At 45.5% G+C, this 22,378-nt stretch overlaps 1 protein-coding gene across 1 annotated transcript in view; it reads right to left on the reverse strand.

Moving 5' to 3' along the window:
• Positions 1-21,570, reverse strand: part of MEGF9 (multiple EGF like domains 9) — a 99,170-nt gene extending 77,600 nt beyond the window's left edge. Inside the window, exon 1 of the mRNA XM_056860155.1 lies at positions 21,120-21,570. Within this exon, the coding sequence (XP_056716133.1) occupies positions 21,120-21,570 (451 nt within the window). The remainder of the gene's footprint in view (positions 1-21,119) is intronic.
• Positions 21,571-22,378: the final 808 nt, after the last annotated feature.

A 22,378-nucleotide genomic window follows, 5' to 3' on the forward strand; every position in this document is an offset into this window, starting at 1 on the left:
ATAAAACAAACCACACAGTAAAGGTATCACACTATATATTGGCTTGGTATAGTAGGAGCCCCATGGCGCAGAGTGGTAAGCTGCAGTACTGCAGTCCCAGCTCTGCTCACGACCTGAGCTCGATCCCAACGGAAGTCAGTTTCAGGTCGCTGGCTCAAGGTGGACTCTGCCTTCCATCCTTGCAAGGTCGGTCAAATGAGTATCCAGCTTGCTGGGGGTAAAGGGAAGATGACTGGAGAAGGGACTGGCAAACCACCCCGTAAACAAAGTCTGCCTAGGAAACGTCGGGATGTGACGTCACCCCATGGGTCAGGAATGACCCGGTGCTTGCACAGGGGACCTTTACCTTTTACCTATAGTGGTTAAAGGGTTGGACTAGAAGGGGCGTCCCCGTCCTTTTCCAGCCAGTGGGCACCTTTGGCATTCGGACACAGGGTGGTGGGCGCTACTACAAAATGGCTGCGCCAGGAGGCGGGGTGCAACCACACAGAGGAAACCCAAATGCAGGGGAGAAGACGGGTAATTTTAAAATACGTTGGGAAAGAGCAGAGCGAGAGTATAAGACCAACGCTGCAGTGGTGGCTCCTGCTGAAAGAACGTTGTTTTAAGCTGCACAGCCAAACGGATCTCCGGTGGGCAATCTAAAGCCCTGATAGGAAAAAGCTCCACATGGCCCCACACAGACCCACCCACTTTCCAAAAATACTCGGCGGATGCCAGGAAAGTCACCATGGCGACCTCGGGCATCACGTTGGGGACCCCCAGACTAGGATCTGGGAGACATAGGTTCAAATCCCCACCCTCACATGGAGACTCGCTGCCTAACCTACTTCACAAGGCTGTTGTCAGGGTAAAACAGAGACAGGGAGACTGAAAATGAACGGAGTAAATATATAAACCATCTCTGTGACTTCCATGTACTAATGTGGTAATGCCAATGCTCATTTTCGTTTCTTGTTGCACTTTAAGTCACCAGCGCAAGCCTTTTTTTGTTACAGCCGTTTCGGTTGCTGCTTCTTTGTTAATAGTATGCAAAAAGACACCTCTGTGTATATAAGTACGTTGTCCAAAACCTGACACAGAAGGAAAGGTATGTCCAGACAGTTGAAACAAATTACAAAACTATATTAAATAATGTGAAACAATCGTATCGAAACTATATACAAAAAGTCAATCCTTTGTACAGTCCCACATCTGGCACACTTCTGAATTATTGTTGTTTTGCAGGTGCAGATCCAGGGTACTCAAGTAAGTATATTCTGGTATGTTCAAGGTATCTCCGTGTTCAAGGAGGAAGAGGAAGGCGGCCGTTTCCAGTGCTTCATCAGTCCCTCTTCATATCCATTTTGTATTTCTTGTTACAAGTTACGAAATAGAGAACGAATACTACACAGATTGAATGCATATTTATTTATCTTCCTAGTTTTAGTCTCTGTAATTTTAGGTTATTCTCATGCACTCTAATTTTATTCATATTTAGTATTCATTTGGATATTAATTAGCTATGCACTTTGATAATCTTGCCATTTTTAACCATTTTAACTACTTAACCGTTTTAATAGCAAATCTATTTGTATCTGTTTTTATCCTGTACATTTTAACCATGTAAATTCCTTTTATAGGATGGTCTACAAGTTAAAGTCCTTTCTTAAGGCATCTTGCAAAGGTTCCAGTCAGGATACCATATGATTGTTTCACGTTGTTTAATATAGTTTTGCAATTGGTTGCAACTGTCTGAACATACCTTTCCTTCTGTGTCAGGTTTTGGACAGCTTCTTTGTTAATGGCAATTTTGTGCCACTTCAGCACGACGGACAGAAACAAAATTAAAAAGTAAGAAAGTTTCACGTGGGGAAATTCAGCGTGAGGAAACAGACACGGTTACAGAGATAAACCACAGGTTCCACGCACACAAAGGAAAACCCAAAAATAAAAATTTAGTCGAAGCGGCAGAACGGGTAATGTTCCCAATCACCAGCCCCACCAATTCTGCCAAAACACGTGAAATAGAGAGAAAAAATCGTTCAAGAAGAAGGGTTAAAGGGTTGGAGGGTATTGAAATGATGGGAGAGAGGGGAGGTGTGGGGAAATAACAATAAGTTTTTAATCTCCTTATTAATGTAAAGAATTTATAGATCTATCCTTTTTGGGGGAATTATTATGTAACCTATTAGCATTTTAAATTTTTTAGATTTTAATTGATAATATTGGTAATTAGGTTATAGAAGACAAAGGGTATATAATGGACATTAGGAATAAATAGAAAATTATAAATAATTATATACTAGTCTAGTAAGAATAGATAATATTCAATATAAAGGAGGGACTAGATTATGAATAGGTTAGAGGAAGCTGGGGGGGAAGTCCAAACTATTAGATCTATTTAATGTTGAAGATATACAGTAAGCTATATATTGCTACTTACTAACATATGGAATGATAAGCTTTATGAAATACCGAATAAGATGGATTGTGTGGTTATGGAAAAAATAAAAAGTAATTAAAAAAAACAAAACACGTGAAATAGAGAAAGCGAGAAATGGCTGTCCTGATTTCCTGATCGCAGAATACATAGTGTCACTAAAGAACAGCTCTTCCAAGCATCATGATGGCGCATGAATGCTTTCGGGGCTATTTTGATATCACCAAAGCGGCGGAGGTGATTTCATGGCTACATTCCTTTTCCGCTGCATGACCTTACAGAGGTTCCCATGCTATTAAACCTGACGAGGCATACACAAGAATCAATGGCTAATTACTTTGGGAGGGGGAAGTGTCAGGGATCTGCTTTTCTCCCCAGCTGCAGCTCCCTATATAGTGGGATGCTGACAAAATCTCACCCTAAGATTTGGGGCTGCTTACCAGGCATCATGTTATTTGGGGGGGTGGGGTGTCAAAAGTTGTGCATTTTGTAAAGGGAGCTTTCAAATAACTTCCCATACACTCTTTTGGATCCCAGCCCTAGTAAGGAGAATAGATTTAAAACCAAAAAAGGGTGGGGAGTGGACAAAGAAGAGGAGGAGCTGGTATTTATACCCTGCTTTTCTCTACCTTGGATTGTTAAAGCCGATGCTTGCTGGGGGAAAGTGGATCCATCACCAAGGAGGCGGATGTCTGGAGTTTTCTGCCATAGATAGCAAGAAACAGGGTTCTGTTTTGTCATTTTGTAGTTTCACTTCTTAGTTTTCATGTTATTTTATGTGTCTGTATGCATAGTGGCCTGCATAGCCCCAGGCTAGCCTGATCTCGTCAGATCTCACATGAACACATGAAGCTGCCTTATACTGAATCAGACCCCTGGTCCATCAAAGTCAATATTGTCTGCTCAGACAGGCAGCAGCTCTCCAGGGTCTCAGGCAGGGGTCTTTCACATCGCCTACCTGCCTAGTCCCTTTAACCCTTGGGTTGTGACATCTGTATGCTGTTCTCCCCTGCCCCCCAAAATCTGGGATGTTTACGTGTTTTGCTCTTCTCTGTGTAGTGGAGTTTGCCATTCAACCATTCCACCCAAACATGACAGGCCTATTTTCTACCCAAAATGTAGAGATCTTCCACAACACCTTTTTTTTTACCAGTGATTAATGCAGACGCTGCAACTACTGTTGCTATTTAATCATGTTGCTCTCGTCCTAATTACATTTTCTGTGTAAGCTATCCTGGAAACTATTGGTGACAAGGCAGGACATAAATCATTCAAATCCCAACAATGATGCACTTCTTTTTCAGAGAGCTTATGGAGAAGTCTGCCGTTCACTTTGGCGGAGATGTCTGTCTACGTGCAATGTTAATTTTCCAGTTGCTCTTATTCGGTCGTTTGTTTCAGTGATTTCCAGGGTCTCAGGCTGAGGTCTTTCACATCACCTACTTGCCTAGTGTCTTTAACTGGAGATGCCAGGAATTGAACCTGGGACCTTCTGCATGCCAAGCAGATGCCCTACCATTGAGCCACAGCCCCTCCAACAGTTGGTGTGTGTGTTGTTAAAGCACCCATACATTTTAACAGTTACACCTAGTCATTGATGCATGCTGTAAATTAAACATTCCCACTCAGGAAGACTTGCTTCGCTTATGTACATTGCTTTTCAGCACCACACCATCATTTCTGCAACACTCCTGCTCAAGATTTGTGGGACCCAAGGGGGCTTCTCTGCTTTACCATCAATATGAGAAACTGTGTAACAGCAAAACCCCTGAAGCAGCAAATCGAGCCATTTTAATCAGAGGAATCCTTTTCAAATCTTGGATGGAGGTAATTTTTCCACGGAAAAAAGCTCAACGCCATCTACTCCAGGGATGCTGACAGCCAAGATTTTGGTGAGCATCTGTTATATTTTTAGCCTGCACTTCTTCTCATAAATGGTTCCCTCCTCTTCCTTTTTGTCCCAACAACAATCTTGTAAATTAAGCTAGTCTGTGAGATAGCAACTGGCACAAGGCCACCCAATAAGCTTCATGGCAGAGTGGGAATTGGAACCCAGGTCTTCCCAATCCAAATCTGGCAATATTCCAATATTGACCAGCAAAGGCCTATTCAGCTTAGGAACCACAGTAATCAAGGGACCACTTCCACTCATATGAACTTGCCCCTGACTTTGGCCTGAGATTGGTGAGAGCACGTAAAATGGCTTTTTTGGCCCTGGATCCCAGACTCTGGAACTCCCTGCCTCAAGAAATGTATATTGTCCCCTCATTTCTGGCCTTCTGCAGATCTGTTACAGCTATTTTAATCTGGAGGGCATTTGGAGGCAGAAGAACTGCATTGATTTCCTGACATGGGGCTGATTGACCTTTTCTCCTGCTGATTTCATTTGCTTCCATTAATTTATCAGTATCTATGGTGGTTTTCACTGCCAATTTTTAATACTAGCTGCTGTTGTGCTATTATTTGCTGTTTGCCGCTGATCATAGTTAGTACTCTGCATTATATTTGTTTTAAATCTTTCTTCGGTACACCATTTTGAAGGCTATTTTTAGCAGAAAGGGAGGGTAAGTATCAACCAAGTAAATAAAATAACATTGCCAATATTAAACCAGCCTAACCACTTTCCACCATCCAGATGAGCTTTGGGGGTTTTCTTTTCAAGTTGAACCACAAAACTGCACTTTTTTTTAAAAAAAAGCATCTTCTGGAATAAAAATCACGCAAGACTGGGAATAAAGCCTTAGCGATACATGTCTGAGCCCAGCTTTTGCTGGGGAGGGAGGGGAAGAAACATAATAAAATAAATAAATGTCAAATGCAACAAATATCAAATAATGCAGAGATTTCCAAGTGCTATTTGAGTATTGCAGTACACTGGTAGGGTCTCCATGCAAGATGTACATATGCTCCAAAAGGGATACTGTACATACTGCATGAAATGCTTCAAACTCCACGTGTCCCCCAGCTAAACTGCATCAGTTAGTCCCTTATGAGTTGGTCCCACAGCTACTTAAACCAGTTTTTTGACTCAAGGGTCTAATAAGGTCCTTATGCAGATGCTTTGGGGAAGTTCCTAGAAGCACTGGAAACTTAGTTACCTCGCCCTGTAGTATTGTTGATTTCCATCTAGACATTGTCGGTCTTGCATAGACCGTCACAAAGCAAGCTTAGGGATGCACAGATAGTTATGGGGAAGACCCAAGCCAGGCCTGTTTTGTCGGGGGGGGGGGGGCACACTGAGCACCTCTTATGAACAGCCCAGATGTCTACCGCTCCCTTTTGCAGATCTATACAGCCAAAGCAGATGTGGCCCAGTGGCTAAAAGAATGAGCAGCGATCCAGGAGGTCCTTGGTTCTAACTCAACCTCTACCGCAAACTCACTAGGCTGCTTAGGCATGCTATTCTGCCATGCACACCCTCTGCAACAAGGGAGTAGCGAAACTGGCCTTCTTTACAGGGGTGTTTCATGCCATTTGTTATTTAACAGGTACACTGCCCTGTAATTTTAGCCTAAACGACTTCCCAGGGCAGCTACTAACACCGAGTTCAAAACAGTATAAAATAGTCACGGGACATCCTGACTCTCGCCTGAAGCAGCTTACCACCAAGAACACAGAAACAGTAATAAAACACACAACACAGTCTCAGAGGTCAGCCATGCTGGTCTGCCACAGAATAACTAGAACACATGAAGCTGCCTTCTACTGAATCAGACCCTTGGTCCATCAAAGTCAATATTGTCTACCCAGACAGGCAGCGGCTCTCCAGGGTCTCAGGCAGGGGACTTTCACATCACCTACTTGCCTAGTCCCTTTAACTAGAGATGCTGGGGGATTGAGCTTGGGACCTTCTGCATACCAAGCAGGTGCTCTGCCACTGAGCCGCAGCCCCTTGGAGACCAACAAGATTTTCAGGGTATAAGCTTTTGAGTGTCAAAGCTCCCTTCGTCAGACACCAGTAGGAACGGGAGATTTGAGCCTTTTTATCCAAGACAGAAGGTGGGAGGGATGTTGTAAAGGATGCTTGAAAGGGAAGCAAATGCACCATGTCTATTGTAATCAAAAATTGTAATTTGATTAGAGCAGAGGGGAAATGGCTGGGGGTAGAAAATTAGCATGTGTCAGTAGATAAGAATCCTATGTCCCTATTCAGCCCTGGGGGGTCCAGGGTTCTGAACTTGTGAATGAACTCCAGTTCAGCAATTCTGCGTTTTAATTTCCCCTTGAAGTTTCTTTGTTTCAGGACTGCTACTCTTAGGTCAGTAATGAAATGACCTGGAAGATTAGAACAACACAACAGTAATAGTTTAAATATCACATCCCATGCTTCCCCGAGGGGGAAAAAATACAATCAGGTCAACAGATCACAGCCACTTGCTTGAGACAAAGAGCCACAAAAGACCAAGGCTGAGCCTGACATTAGCTGTAATATCCAGCCTCACAGCTGCAAAATCTAGCCGTTGAAGATGCTTTTACAACAAGATAATGTGCATGAAGTGCTCTGAAGCCTGAAAGCCCTGGAGAAAACCCCAGTAAGTGAACAGAAATGGACCCTCAAAACAGCATGTCCAAGACGGTGGAGGTCTATGTGGTACAGAGAACCACTACCAGCATCAAAAGTTATAAAGCGTTTATTAAAAATAAAATATCCACAAGCATACCCTCTGCACAGCACCAGACTGAGCAAGGGATTCAAAAGGAAAGAGAGCCAGCGTGGTGTAGTGGTGAAGAGCGGTGGTTTGGAGCGGTGGACTGAAGAACCGGGTTTGATTCCCCACTCCTCCCATGAGCGGCAGACGCTAATCTGGTGAACCGGGTTGGTTTCCCCACTGTTACACATGAAGCCAGCTAGGTGACCTTGGGCTAGTCACAGCTCTCTTAGAGCTCTCTCAGCCCCACCTACCTCACGGGGTGTCTGTTGTTGGGAGGGGAAAGTGATTGTAAGCCCGTTTGCTTCTTCCTTAAGTGGTAAGAGAAAGGTATTAGAAGGCATATAAAAACCAACTCTTCTTCTTCTAAATGGCAATTCCTCGATCCCTCCCTCTATACATGCCCAAGCAGATGTTAAATATAAGGCAATCTCCTTAGAAAGTTACAGACGTCCTTCAGGGGTTCCATTACCTTGCAGCCTCTGCTCAGATGTGCAAACCAACACATGGCATTGGCTACCCCCCACAGACCTCAGGCAAGACTTCTGTCTGCCTCGATGGAATCAGCACCAAAAGAACCTCTTCCTTGCTCACAGGAGTTTAATCATCTCTTTCTCCTCCCACTGAAGGAGGCACGGCTCAGTAGTAGAGCATCTGCTTGGCATGCAGAAGGTCCCAGGTTCAACCCCCGGGATCTCCAGTTAAGGGACTAGGCTAATAGGTGATGTGAAAGTCCTCTGCCTGAGACCCCGGAGAGCCTCTGCTGATCTAAATAGACAATACTGACTTTGATGGACCGAGGGTATCATACGGTATAAGGCAGCTTCTTCATGTGTTCATGTGTGTTCAAATAACCATTTCCTGAAACCCTTCTAGCCTTTAATTCCTCCAAATCTCTATTTCCTGCTAGATATCACCCTGCTTGAGGATCACCCCTGCTAGATTGGGTGGGGGGGGACGGATGCACTGAACCATCCCATTGTCTCTAGCTAAATCTATTAGCGTTTCTAAAAGGGTGGCCGAGGTAAGGCTGCAAAGCAATCCCCCCACTCCCCCGGCTGTTCTCTGCCAAGATAAGAGAACGTCTTAAAACTCAAAGTGAAGGTTTTGCTCAGTTCAAACCTCCAAAGGAAAATACATTTCTTCACAGACTGATACCTCTCTGCCCAGCTGAGAAACACCTCCGGATCGTAACCCAGCGACCCTGAAAACAGGCCCATGCTCCTGGAACAGCACAGCCCCAGGACAGAGACAACACCCGCAACGTAAGCCAAGCCGGCTGCATTCCACAACTTGCACAAGCCAACTGAGGCAGAAGACTCAGTTTAAAAAGTATCACAACGCAACCAGGCAGTAACAGAGAAGGACTGAACACGTCCCAGACTGACACCTCACCCGTGATTTGGAAGGTACCCCTCGTCTCGGGATGACAACCAAGAGGAATGAGTAAGAGAGACACTCTTCTAACCAGCACAGGAATCAGAATTCAGAACCCAGTGGGGGTTGCAACTGTGCTATCCAGGACGGCTCCGAATGGAACGACACATGGGAAGCGATACAGGGGCTGCTGCTGAGAATGGCAACGCCATTCGTACGAAGTGAGCCAAACTAGTAGCCAAAGTCCGGCTTACCTAGAGTTGCAAGGAGCGACCTACCCACTAGCAGAAATTGGGGGGGAGTGTGGGAGACGCCGCTGCTGACAGCATGAAGTCACTTCTGGAGGAACCCCAGAAGAGATGTCACGTCACTCTAGGAATGTCCAGAAACTGTATGGTAAAACGTTGTTTTGCCATACCGTTTCTGGCAATTCCCAGAGAATTGTGATGTAACTTCTGGGCTTTCCACAGTAGGAGCATCACGCTGTCAGCAATTTTGTTGTTGCTTATTTTTCTTCCACCAGTGCTAGGGGGTGGGGGATCTCCGACCCTTGGTGAGAAGATGGAAGCCCCGGGCTCACCTGAGAATCAGATCATATTAGACACATGAGCTCCCAGTTCTCTTCTTCCTCCACTTTCCAAAATGTATAATTCCAGACAGGTAGCTATGTTAGTCTACTGCAGCAAAATAAGGACAGAAGTCCACTGGTACCTTAAAGAATGACCAAAGTTTCTTTGGCATAGGTTTTGGAGAGCCAGACCTCGCTTCTTCAAATGCACATAATTTTGCACTCCAAGACAGCTGAAGAAGTGAGGCCCGACTCATGAAAGCTTATGTTGGAATAAACATGGGGGGTTACCGCATTATGTATTCCCACTGATGTATTAAGAGTTTGAAACTGTTATAAAAAATACCGTTCGCACTTTCTATGTATTCCCACCGATGTATTAAGAGTTTGAAACTGTTATAAAAAATACTGTTCGCACTTTGTCTGGCCCCTTTAGCTGTGAAGACGTCTTCCAACCATTTTTTAGCCGTGGCATCCAAAAACCCTTTTAAAGTGATGTTTTTTACAACATTTTCAAACTCTTAATACATCGCTGGGAATACATAACGCGGTAACCCCTGGTCAGCCTTCGGAAGTCCCATCGGACTTCTGTTTAACCAAACTTAATCTTTGTAGGAACAACACATACTTCCAAAGCACCTCGCCATTTTCCATAGAAAGAGAGGAGGACACAAACTAAGGTTGCCAGGTCCCTCTTTGCCACCGGCAAGAGGTTTTTGGGGTGGAGCCTGAGGAGGGCAGGGTTTGGGGAGGGACTTCAATGCCATAGAATCCAATTGCCAAGGCGGCCATTCTCTGACATGTTGCTACCTTCTAATGCTGCCTTAGTGGACTAATCGGCAGGGCCAGCTCTGGGAGGCTCAGTTCAGTCACAGGAACTTGCACCGTAACTATTGCTTCTTATGTTTCACAGCTAGACCTCTGCTCTGAAACCCTCTATCATTGTCAAGGCACGTATAAGGTCCCAGACTGAATCCACACCACCTTCAGTTAAAGGCTCTCAGGTAGCAGAGCAGGGAAAAGCCATCAATTGAGGCTTCAGTGAGCCGCTGCCCATCAGAGAAGACAGCCCAGGACTAGGTGGACCAACGGTGTTGTAGCATTTCTATAAGGAGATCAGACACATCCAAGGCGGAGGCCATGCATCGCTCAATGGTTATTAACCACAATGGCTAAATTTCACTTAAGATAGCTTTAAATGGTAGTAGGGTTGCCAGGCCCCTCTTCGCCACCAGCGGGAGGTTTTTGGGGCAGAGCCTGAGGAGGGCGGAGTTTGGGGAGGGGAGGGACTTGAATGCCATAGAGTCCAATTACCAAAGCAGCCATTTTCTCCAGGGAAACTGATCTCTAGCAGCTGGAGATCAGTTGTAACAGAAGGTGATCGCCAGCCACCACCTGAAGGTTGGCAACCCTAATTGGTAGCCATATTGGTCTGTGATAGAAGAGCAAGATTTGAGTCCACCAGCACCTTAAAGAGCAACACGATTTCAAGGGTATAACCTTTGGAAAGTCAAAGCTCCCCTTTGTCAATGAAAGGAGCTTTGACTCTCGAAAGCTTATACCCTGAAAATTTTGTTGGTCTTTAAGGTGCAGCTGGACCCAAATCGTGATCTTCCATGTTCAGAGGCAGAGTATCTTTGAATACTGGTTTCTGGGAGACAGGCTGCGGGGGGGACGCTACTATTTTCTTCGCCCTACTCATGGATTTTTCCAGGAGCACCTAATCTGCCACTGCTGGAAGCCCATCCTGGACTAAATCGTCCTTTCGTGTGATCCAGCAAGGATTTCTTATGGTCTTACAACAGATTCCAAGGTTGAAAACTGGTATAAAGCAAGCTCTGGAAATAGATCACCTATTTTTAGGTTGTGGGAAAGGGTAGCGAGAATCTGGGCAGTTCCATCTAGCAAGCCTGACCTCTTTCGGGGGGGGGGGGAGGCGCTACAGAATATTAGAAGCCAGCTACCCGAACAACGTCGCATTCTCATCCCATCACTTAGACTTCGAAAAGCAGCAGAGCTCAGAACGATCACCCCGCTGTGGGCGTTAATCATGATAATTAGCATTTTCCAAACTTCAGGGCGCGTCAGGATCTTTGACAAGGAAAGCGTCCAAAAATAAAAACGGAGGCAAACAGATACGGAAACCTGGGATAAAGGGGTGTGGAAACTGCAACAGGAAGAGGGTGAAGCAATATACCCAGGGCCGTCAAGACAATCAGAGGTGGAGGCATCACTGCAATGGAAAAAGTTCCAAGGCTGCCTAGATGTATAACCCCTTGTATAAATAACACATGGCTTCAAAGATGGTCAAATCCTTTGGGCAGCAGGGATATTTATTTTATTACATGCTATATCAGGGGTTCCCAACCTTTTTGAGCCCGAGGGCACCCTTGGAATTCAGAGAAGGGGGTGATGGGCGCCAACCCAGAACAGCTGGCGTAGGAAGAGGAGTCAAACACGGTATCTCCTTCATTTTGCAAAAGCGTCACAGAAGGAAAATTACAAGAAAAGGATGAAAGATCCGGGGAAGGGAGAAAGAGGGAATAAAAAGAAGGAAAGCCTGGAGGGGAATGGAACCAGCAGACCAGGTGCTTCTATTCCAGACGTGGAAAACCCTTCATTTGAATGAGGACAGACAATCACAAGCCTTGCCTTACAAACGCTTAGGGTTGTTTAGCTTCGAAAGAAGGCGGTTAAGGGGAGACATGATAGCGGTCAATAAAATTATGCGTGGTATGGAGAGAGTTGCCCTGACCTGGATGGCCCAGGCTAGCCTGATCTCGTCAGATCTCAGAAGCTAAGCAGGGTCAGCCCTGGTTAGTATTTGGATGGGAGACCACCAAGGAATACCAGGGTTGCTGTGCAGAGGAAGGCACTGGCAAACCACCTCTGTTAGTCTCTTGCCTTGAAAACCCCATAAGGGGTCGCCATAAGTCGGCTGCGACTTGACAGCACTTTACACACACACACATGGAGAGAGTGGACAGGGAGAAGCTTTCTTCCCTCTCTCATAATACTAGAACGTGGGGTCATCTGTGTTATATTAGGTGCTGTGAAACACAGGCAGGATGGTGCTGCTGCAGTCGTCTTGCTTGTGGGCTTCTTAGAGGCACCTGGTTGGCCACTGTGTGGACAGACTGCTGGACTTGACGGCCCTCGGTCTGATCCAGCATGGCCATTCTTATGGCCCCACCCACTATATAAAATGCTTGGTGGGTGCCATAGCACCCATGGGCGTCACGCTGGGAAATACTGCTATATAATAAAAAAAATACTTTTGGCCGGATGGGACTGGCACTCAATTTTTGGTCAATTCATTATTATTATTTTAAACTTCCATTTAAAAATTTTTATTAAAAAAATTCAATGAACCTATTTCATGAACAACCTCATATACATATAACTATACAAAAATCATTGGAGTAGGCTCATGCAATCAACTAATGCATAACAAAATGTATAGGATGTGAAAATCCCCATTTATACTACCATGGCAATTCCAAGCTTACTTTCACAGCAAATCTTCCTTTCATGACCTTATATATTCAATAAAAGGAAAGGAAACATCCTCAAAGGGAGATGTAATATCTCCTTCCTTTTAAAAATATGCAGAAAGTTGCGGCAAGCTCTTAGAGGGTTAGCTTTTCGCCTGCCAGTTCCTTTAAAGTTCCTTAATAGCCACAAATGAGTCTTTTTATCCAACAGACAAGCTGAAAAGAGTAAAATTTAGCTAATCTACTAATCTGTATGTCGGATGCCATCTTTTCCCCTTTCTTAATTCATTATTGAATTTCTACAGCCGGTTTGAACTTCTACAGCTTAAAAAAAAAAAGTAGCTTAATTTCATTATTGAAGCGGGGAGAGGGCGGAGAATAGGTTTGGACATTTTAGATGAAATTGGAAGATCTGCAGTACTTCTTTTCATATCAGACCAGAACTAACTTTGCTAAATTGACAACACAATCCTAAACAGAGCTACACTCCTCTAAGCCCCAAGGACTTCAGTGGACTCAGAAGGGTGTAATTCTGCTTAGGACTGCACAGTAAAAGTGGCATAAAATATATAAGGTATAGAAATGTTGTCAAACATTCCACTATCTCACAGGTAAAAGAGGGACATCCCAGTCCTCATACCCAGAATCCCACCCCAAGGCTGTCCTCCAGCTACTGCGACATCATGCTGAAGGGTTCTACTCTAGGGGTGTCGAATTTACTTGTTACGAGGGCCAGATATGACATAAATGTCACTTGAAAAAACTAAAAGGGGGAAAAACCGAAAAGGGAAAAATGAAAATATATATGAATGTATGTATGACCACTGAAGAAGGCCAAACAGGCTGAAACACATCAGGTTTATATTGGTAATTTGCATTTATTACAGATCATCAACACTGTTGGATATTTAGTAATTTAATGTGTGTACACTCTATAATAAATTATAACAACAATTTGTATAAATGTCACTTGGTAAGGCCGGGCCATGCCTCGTCAGCACAGATCGGGGGTGGAGTGGCTGTCATGGCTGGCCCACGGGCCGCATGAGAGCTTTCAAGGGGCCGTATCTGGCCTGTGGGCCGTATGTTCGATACCCCTGTTCCACTCTGTCTCTTGCATACCACATTAAATCACTCTGAAATAGCCTGAGTCCTTTACTGATTCGAAAGCCAAGGAAGTGTTTGTTCCCGGGCGAAAGTTATAACAGAAAATGTAATTGTACGACAATTCAAACTCCAGGTGAGCAACAGCAGTACGCAAAAGGGCAGGTTCCGCATCATGATGCATTCGTGTGCATGCATTTATGCAGCATGGTTGCAAGACACATCCACTCAGATTTATTTATTTTTGTCTATATTCCAACTTTCTCACAGACACTCAGCCCTGGAGACGACCAGCCTTGAAGAACAGTAATACTAACAAGTCACAATTGCTAGCAGCAATGCTAACAACTCATGCTAACCACATTTAAGGCAAAAATTGGGATGGAGAGGGACCAAATATCAGGGTCTGGCTCTGGAAAACAGGAAGACAGTTGGAGCTTCCATTTTGGCACATTAAAATAGCACTGTTTTGATATATTTATGAAATTTAATATTACAAGCGTCTTGGCTTTATTTGACTAACAACATTGTTCAGGAAGGACTGCACTTTGCTTAACTTGCCGCTTAGGCGCACCTCCTCCCCCTCCTCCAAAGCCTCTATTTTTACAACTGCAGACCAAAGAAGTGTTCTCTAACCCCGAGGTTCCCAAACTGTGCTCCAAGGAGCACTTGGTGCTCCACGAAACATCTCCTAGTGCTCCATGAAGAGATTGGAAAGAAAAATACTGTGAAAAGCTGATAGAAAGAAAGTAGGTTCCTTTGAAATGTGGTGTTGGAGGAGAGTGTTACGGATACCGTGGACTGCCAAAAAAACAAATCAGTGGGTTATAGATCAAATCAAGCCTGGACTGACCCTAGAAGCTAAAATGACTAAACGGAGGCTATCGTATTTTGGTCACATTATGAGAACGCAAGAGTCACTGAATAAGACAGTCATGCTAGGAAAAGTTGAGGGGAGCAGGAAAAGACCCAACAAGAGATGGATTGACTCTATAAAGGAAGCCACAGCCCTCGACTTGCAAGACCTGAGCAAGGCTGTTACGGATAGGACATTTTGGAGGACACTGATTCATAGGGTTGCCACAAGTCGGAAGCGACTTGACAGCACTTAACACACACAGGTGAAAATTAGTGCTCCGTGATGAATTTCTCTTCTGAAAAGTGCTCCATGTCTCAAAGTTTGGGAAACTCTGCTCTAACCCATCCCCTTCGGAACAGGAGTCACTGCTGGCCGCTACAAAGATGATGATGCCTGGGGTGAATGGGATGACCAGAGACAACAGAGAGGAAAGCTCTTCTTCCTGTATTATTTGTGCAGAAGTCAGGCATAATTAATAGGCCTAGCTTGATGAGTCATAGAACTGCAGGGGGTCAAAGACTCAGCACTGGACAGGATCCCTTCCTCCGTGCATCTTCAGTGAGTTCAGCTCTGTTGCATCCCTTTTCCCAACACACCTTTGGGAAGAATCGTCCCTGCTCAGTTTGACCTGTTGTTAGATTCAGGGCCAGGATGTCTCTGCAACCGTCACCCCTACCGACTGACCCACCACTTTGGGGTGGGGTATAAACAAACAGATAAATCGGAATGTACGGACTTTTCATTTATTTACAAAATTTGCACCCCACCTTTCTGCCCTGACAAGGCCATCAACTGCCAAACATGGGATCCACTTTCAGATTTTCATCATATTCACAGGCTCAACTAGAAACCAGCAAGTCTCTGGTTCGAATCTCATCCCTGACACAAATTCACCAGATACACTAAGCTGAACCAATCTCTCTTAACCCCCCTCCCCACGATACACAGATAATAATGCTCACCTATCTTACAGGGTTGTTGTTTGCATACCACCAAATAAGTTACATGAAGCATTTGGAAGCACGATGGGTCGAGGCCAAGGCCTTCCTGTGAGGTTGCCTCCTACCACTGGTATTCAGAGGATGACTGCCTCTGCATATGGAGGTTCCTTTGTGTCACTAAAGCTAATAGCCAGTGATGAACTTCTCCTCCATGAATCTGTCCAACCCCTTTTTAAGTCTTTTTCCTGTCTCTAGATTTAACAGCCACAGGCTATCCATCAACCACTTCACACTTTAAAAAGGGGAAATGAACTCTAATTTTTCCTTGACACTATAAAGAGAAAAGTTGCCACATCTCTCACGCAATTGACTGATCTATTCAACAGCAGATAATGCAGTATCCGCTTCTCAGAAAGTGTCTTTAGCTGTGTTATCCAGGGAGTGATTTTGTGCATTATTATTTTGTGGACATGCTAAAACAATGTGGGTTAGGGAATCTATGTGATCCGGACAAAATGGGCATTTTCATTCTTCTGTAGTAATTTTATTGTATTGCCCTTGTGTCTCGGCTGAGTCTAGGGCATTACGTCTTGCCAATAAGAAAGCTCTTCTGAACTTATGAATGTCTAACCAGGGGAAACAGTCTGGCAAGGAGAAAGTTCTGTTGAAGGGTATCCGGAAGAAGCGAGGTGAACATTTACGATTTGTGTCCGTAAACACTAAAGGCCAATCCTCATTTAAGATCTTGTTTTGTAATCGTTTACAGCTTGCTTTCCAAGTACTATTCCTTTTAGCTTTCAGTCGTTCTACTGGAAGGGAAAATCTGTTGTCTAACCTACTAGTCTACCCTTCCCGCATGCCTCCTTTCAGTGGCTCTCCGTTATGTGGCGCATGACACAGGTTGAACTGTGAAGACCCAGCCTGTGGCAGGTCAGAAGGTGCTTTGTTTGGGGTTTTTTGGATGCATGGTGTGCAGAGGGAAGGGAGGAGACCAGATACGATTATACTTCAAACTGAGCTGGAATCTTCCTTCTCTCCTCTCCTAGAGACACCCACCGCAATCTGGCCCTAGCCCTATATATAACCTGCCGTTTCCTAGGCTTCTGATCAAATGTAAAATGTTCCCCCACCCATCTGGCCTCTTGCAAGTGGGCCAGTACTTCTGAAAAGGCTTATGGCAGGTGAAATCCATCTCCCCCACATCTATTTCCCATAGCCTTTTCCATACTCCCTCTCCCACTCTCCTGAAATAAGAACCAAGAAGAATATATCAGAAAGAATATATCTATGATAATTAAGTTACTCCTCTTCAGTTTCAGGATTGTCTACATAGTGCAAAGGCTTTTAGACAAAAAATAATAACCCAGGTTACCAAAATCAACCAATAAGCCAGAAGTGCCAAAACACCATTAAAAAAGAAGGGAGAGGTTTCCATGGTTCCTAAGAAGAGTTGATTTTTATATGCCAACTTTCTCTACCACTTAAGATAAAATCAAACCAGCTTACAATCGCCTTTCCTTCCCCTCCCCACAACAACCCTGCGAGGTAAGTGGGGCTGAGAGAACTGTGACTAGCCCAAGATCACCCAGCTGCCTTCGTGTGTGTGTGTGTGTGTAAGTAAAGTGCCGTCAAGTCGCAGCCAACTTATGGCGACCCCTTTTTGGGGTTTTCATGGCAAGAGACTAACAGAGGTGGTTTGCCAGCGCCTTCCTCTGCACAGCAACCCTGGACTTCCTTGGTGGTCTCCCATCCAAGTACTAACCAGGACCGACCCTGCTTAGCTTCTGAGATCTGACGAGATCAGGCTAGCCTGGGCCATCCAGGTCAGGGCGCCTTCACATGCAGGAGTGGGGAAACAAACCCAGTTCACCAGATTAGCATCTGCCGCTTACGTGGGGGAGTGGGGAATCAAATCCACCACTCCAAACCACCACACCACACTTAATCACTACACTACACCACTACATCTATCACATTTTTATATGCCCTTTCCCCAAGGAGCTCACAGTAGTGTAAATGGTTCTTCTCCACACAACGACACTGCAAAGTAGGTTAGGACGTGATTGGCCCAAAAGCACCTAGGCAGTTTCCTGACCAAGTTTGGATTTGAACCCAGGTCCACTCAGACCTAGGTTGACACTGTCTGGACATCTCATATATGAAATACAATTCTTTGCTTCAAATGCCCACCTCAGCAGAAATCACCAAAGGATTGTGGCAGGGGGAATGTGTGGTGGGGGGGGGGTGAGAATAAAGGGCCAGTCATTTGTGCTAGCGTTCATACTCATTATTCTCTAAAGCTTCAGAAGATCAAAGAGCCATCACTTCCCATATTTCAAATGCATTTTTAAAGCTAATGTTTCATTACTTTGATGGTGGTTATTATTGATAAGCATAGAAAGAGCCCGGTTAATCCAAGGAGACCTACCAATCATCACCATAATAGAGAGGATTTTTAAAAAACAGCTGTAAAAGAGGGTAGAAGAATATATTTTTAAAAATTGAGGTACTTTCAGTCATTATAGCCTAAGATCCAAATGTATTTATTAGGCAGGGAATCCATCCTAAGAATGGGTGGTTGTAATTTGGTTTCAGCCCTGGCTGGTTTTTCATTTAAAAGGAAATCTTCCTTGCTTAATCATGTGCGTTTTAAACGATTCAGTTTGTATGAATTCACACATAAATGGAAGGAAAAACCAACCTTTTATAGATGAGGCATGCACAAGTCAACCTAGTTACTACCTTAGAGGAGGCATACTTTTCTGCAGGCAAGAAAAAGGGGGAATGCCTCTAAGAAGGTGGTGTCTGCCCCCTGTGAGAAGAGATTTCCACTTGCTCATGAGGGGGAATGCCTCTTATAAGAAAGTGTATGCAAAGGAAAAAACTCCCGCTATGTGACAGATAAGGGAGAAGGCCTCTTCAAAGAAAAGCCTGCCATTTGCAGTACTTATAACTTTGGAAATAATGTTGATATAGCTATATATAAGTTAATAGAATAGAATCTAAAATGACTAAAATGAAGTTAATAGAATCTAAAATGACTAAACTGAGGCTGTCGTATTTTGGTCATGTCATGAGACGACCAGAGTCACTGGAAAAGACAGTCATGCTAGGAAAAGTTGAGGGCAGCAGGGAAAGAGGAAGACCCAACAAGAGATGGACTGACTCCATAAAGGAAGCCACAGCCCTCAATTTGCAAGATCTGAGCAAGGCTGTCAAAGATAGGACATTTTGGAGGACTTTCATTCATAGGGTCGCCATGAGTCGGAAGCGACTTGACGGCACTTAACACACACACAAGTTAATAGTTTTTACATCATTGCATATTCTAACAACTTTTATATACAATAGACTAATTTAAGAATTTCAGGGAAAAAATGGAATGTTTTATTTAATTATACACCTAACAATTAAGAATAGAATTAAATCAAACAGAATAAAAATGATTTAGGTAACATATGTTTTTATAATATATTATCAGATATGAAGCTATACTGAGAATACAGAGCGTTGTATATCAAAGAAATTAATTATTAAAAATGTAATTTTAAAAAAGTAAGCTCCATATAAACTGTAATATGATGTATATAAACATTTTTATGTTGGTTTGTGAAAATAAATGTTTTTTTTTAATATATAGCTATACTTTAAAAACTGTTCCCTAAGGGGGAGGAGACTTTTCAACCTCCTACACCTATTTAAAATAGTCCATGTCTGAAGGAAATTTTATTTCTGTAAATATTACCTTTCTGAAGACTCATGGAGAGTAACAGGCAATTAAGCAACAACCTCTCTATTAGGCCATAGCAATTTAGCAAGACATCCAGGAAATGCAAAACAGTATTTTAGAAGTATCTGGACCCCAGGGAAAGGGGGGGGCTTAAAACCACAACTGCCAAATGAAGACATAAAAGGAAAGGAGGAGGGATAACCATCAGAGGTACTCCACCAAAAAAAAAGGAAAAAAAAAGACAGTTGCACTCCAAACCAATTTTATTATTTTTTATCACTTTTAGAGTTATTACTGCCTTGGCCATACAGGCATCTTTCCATCACTCCACCAAAAGATCTACTATTTGTGAGATTTCTTTCAAAGACAGACTGTTCAGTATAATAATAGCCTATAAGTAGCCTATGAGTTTGTGGGTATAACACACCTACAGTAACCACAACAATAACTTTAATAAACAGGGCTAATAATAATATTAATAATAAGAGTGACACCATCACGAATACAACATCGCAGTCCTTTAGCAAGACCTCCATCCCCTTTTTGAAAAGCTCACCTGCAGAGAAATCTGCCAACAACATCCAGAGAGCGAAGTACCCATAGCAGAGCATGGTGTAGTGGTTAGAGTGTCAAACTAGACTCTGGAAAACCCAGGTTCAAATCCTCACTCGGCCATGGAAGCTCACTGAGTGACCCTGGGTCCCCTGGCGCTCTCACCATCTAATCCACCTCACAAGATTGTTGTAGCCAGGATTAAAACAAGGAAGGGAGAACAAGGCTGTAAGCTGTTCTGGGTCCCCATGGAGAAGAAATGCCAGGCATAAATGCACGCCCTACACTGTTTCGGCCTGTACCAGCCTTACCTCCGAGGCTTAGGGCGGGTAATAACACGCAAATCCCACCCTATGACACAGGCAATTACTACTGATTATACCCTGGTGAATAAGCACAGGTGAGAGTCCACCCACCACCTGGCTGCCCATATACGCATCTAGACAAATCTTCCAATAAAGGGCCTTGAGACCAAAATCCATGGGCCATTTATACATGGGAGGTTTTGCCTGGGATTTACTTCTCTCTAGATGTACATTTTCCCCATCCGAATTGTCAAAACTCTGTATGGGGGCTTATTTTTGGCCATTTATGCATGGGAGGTTTTGCAGCTCTCTAGATGCACATTTTTACATAAGAACGTAAGAAAGGCCATGCTGGATCAGACCAAGACCCATCAAGCCCAGCAGTCTGTTCACACAGTGGCCAACCAAGTGCCTCTAGGAAGCCCCCAAACAAGACAACTGCAGCAGCACCCTCCTGCCTGTGTTCCACAGCACCTAATATCATCATCAAGTCTTCATTGCATTAGCAAAAACAAAAGCATAGCAATAATACAGAATGTGGTGGAAATGCCGCCAAAATAAAATCAACAGCATTAAAAAAGTAAAATAATTTAACTTAAGTTAAAGAATTAAACATTTCCCATAAAATATTAAAATGCAAATACAAATCCATCATTAAAAGATATATCTATTAATAGGAAGGGAAGATCATACAACCCAGAGACAAACAAAAGATGACAAGTGACCCAGAGTAGAGCAACTATGGGTCAGAGATATTATGGCCAGCATGCCCCCATCACGGCACCTAATATGATGGGCACGCTCCTCCGATCCTGGAGAGAATAGGCCTGCATCATGACTAGTATCCATTTTGACTAGTAGCCATGGGTAGCCCTCTCCTCCACGAACATCTCCACGAACATGTCCACTCCCCTCTTCAAGCCTTCCCAGCTGGCAGCCCTCACCACATCCTGGGGCAGGGCGCTCCACAATTTCCCCCATCCAGATTCTCCAAACTCCGCACAGGTGCTCATTGTTGAGTTTTGTGAATTCAGATAGGGGAAAACGTGCCTCTGAAAACCTCCCGCGCATCAATGGCCCAGGGACCCTCGGTGCCTACAAACCCCCCCGCCACTCACCTGTGCCGCTGTGGCCCACCAGATCGTCCTCATCCTCGGGAGGCGTCGCCGTGGTGCTGATGCTGCCGGGGATGCTGCGGGTCGCTCCTTCTCGGGCTGTCGGGGAGGGAGGCGGCGGAGGGGGAGAGGGGGGCGGCGAAGGGGGGGCGGGGGTCGGGCTCCCCGCAGTCCCCCCGGCGGCGGGGTCGGCCCGGGGGGGCAAGGTGGGCTGGACCCCGGTGGCGTTGGCCGCCGCCCAGGAGCTGAGCTCGTTGGCATCCTCCTCCTCCTCTCCTCGCCCCCAGGGAGGTGGGGACGGGGGCGGCGGGGAAGGCGGCCACCCCCCTCCGCCCGAGGGACCCGCTCCCCCGGCCGCCGGGGCGGCGCCGGAGCCCCCCGGCGGCTCCGGGTCGAGGGCGGCCCGCGCGCACGCCAGGGAGACCAGCAGGGCGAGCCGGAGCGCGGTCCCCATGGCGCGGCGCCCGGGTCCGCCCGCCGCCCATCTAGTCATTCAGCCGGGCGAGGGGCTCCGCCTGCCATGGATGCCCGCGGCCCCCTTCCCGGGTCCCTTCTGCAGAAGCACCGGCCGGCGGAGAAGGGCGGCGGGGGAGACACCACCAGCGCATCATCCTCTCCCCATGGGCAAGGGGAGAGAGAACGATTCCCTCCGTTCGCTCGCGGGAGAGAGAACGATTCCCTCCGTTCGCTCGCGGGAGAGAGAACGATTCCCTCCGTTCGCTCGCGGGAGAGAGAACGATTCCCTCCGTTCGCGAACGATTCCCTCCGTTCGCGGGAGGCAGAACGATTCCCTCCGTTCCCCCCGCTCTGGTCTACCGGCTCCGCTCCTTCCCCCTCGCTCTCATCAGCAGCCCCGCAAGTGCAAAGGAGGAGAGCCAGCAAAAAGGGGGGGGGGAGAGAAAAAAAAGTGGGGGGGGAGGACTACAAACAGGCGTGCGCCGGACCCAATGGGAAGCCGAGCGCGGGCACGTGTCCGAGCCAAATTTGCTCCCCTTTGTGCACCGGCCGGCCAATCGGGGTGGAGAGCGGAGAGACCGAGCTCGGCCTTCCCCGGGGGGGGGGGGGAGAGAGAGAGGAAGAAAGGTGTCTGCATTGTGTTTCCGAAGTGACGGGGGGGGGGGCGATGCGTCTACTCGGCTGCAAGGGAACAAAGGAAGACGCTGGAGGGGCGCTTCGCTTCCTTCTCCCTGCATTGAGCACTTTTAAAAATCACATCCATAAACGGAGGGGGGGGGCGTAAATATAGCTTCGTTGGAGAACCA

Source organism: Euleptes europaea, chromosome 14 (genome assembly GCF_029931775.1).
Source record: "Euleptes europaea isolate rEulEur1 chromosome 14, rEulEur1.hap1, whole genome shotgun sequence".
NCBI lineage: Eukaryota > Metazoa > Chordata > Lepidosauria > Squamata > Sphaerodactylidae > Euleptes > Euleptes europaea.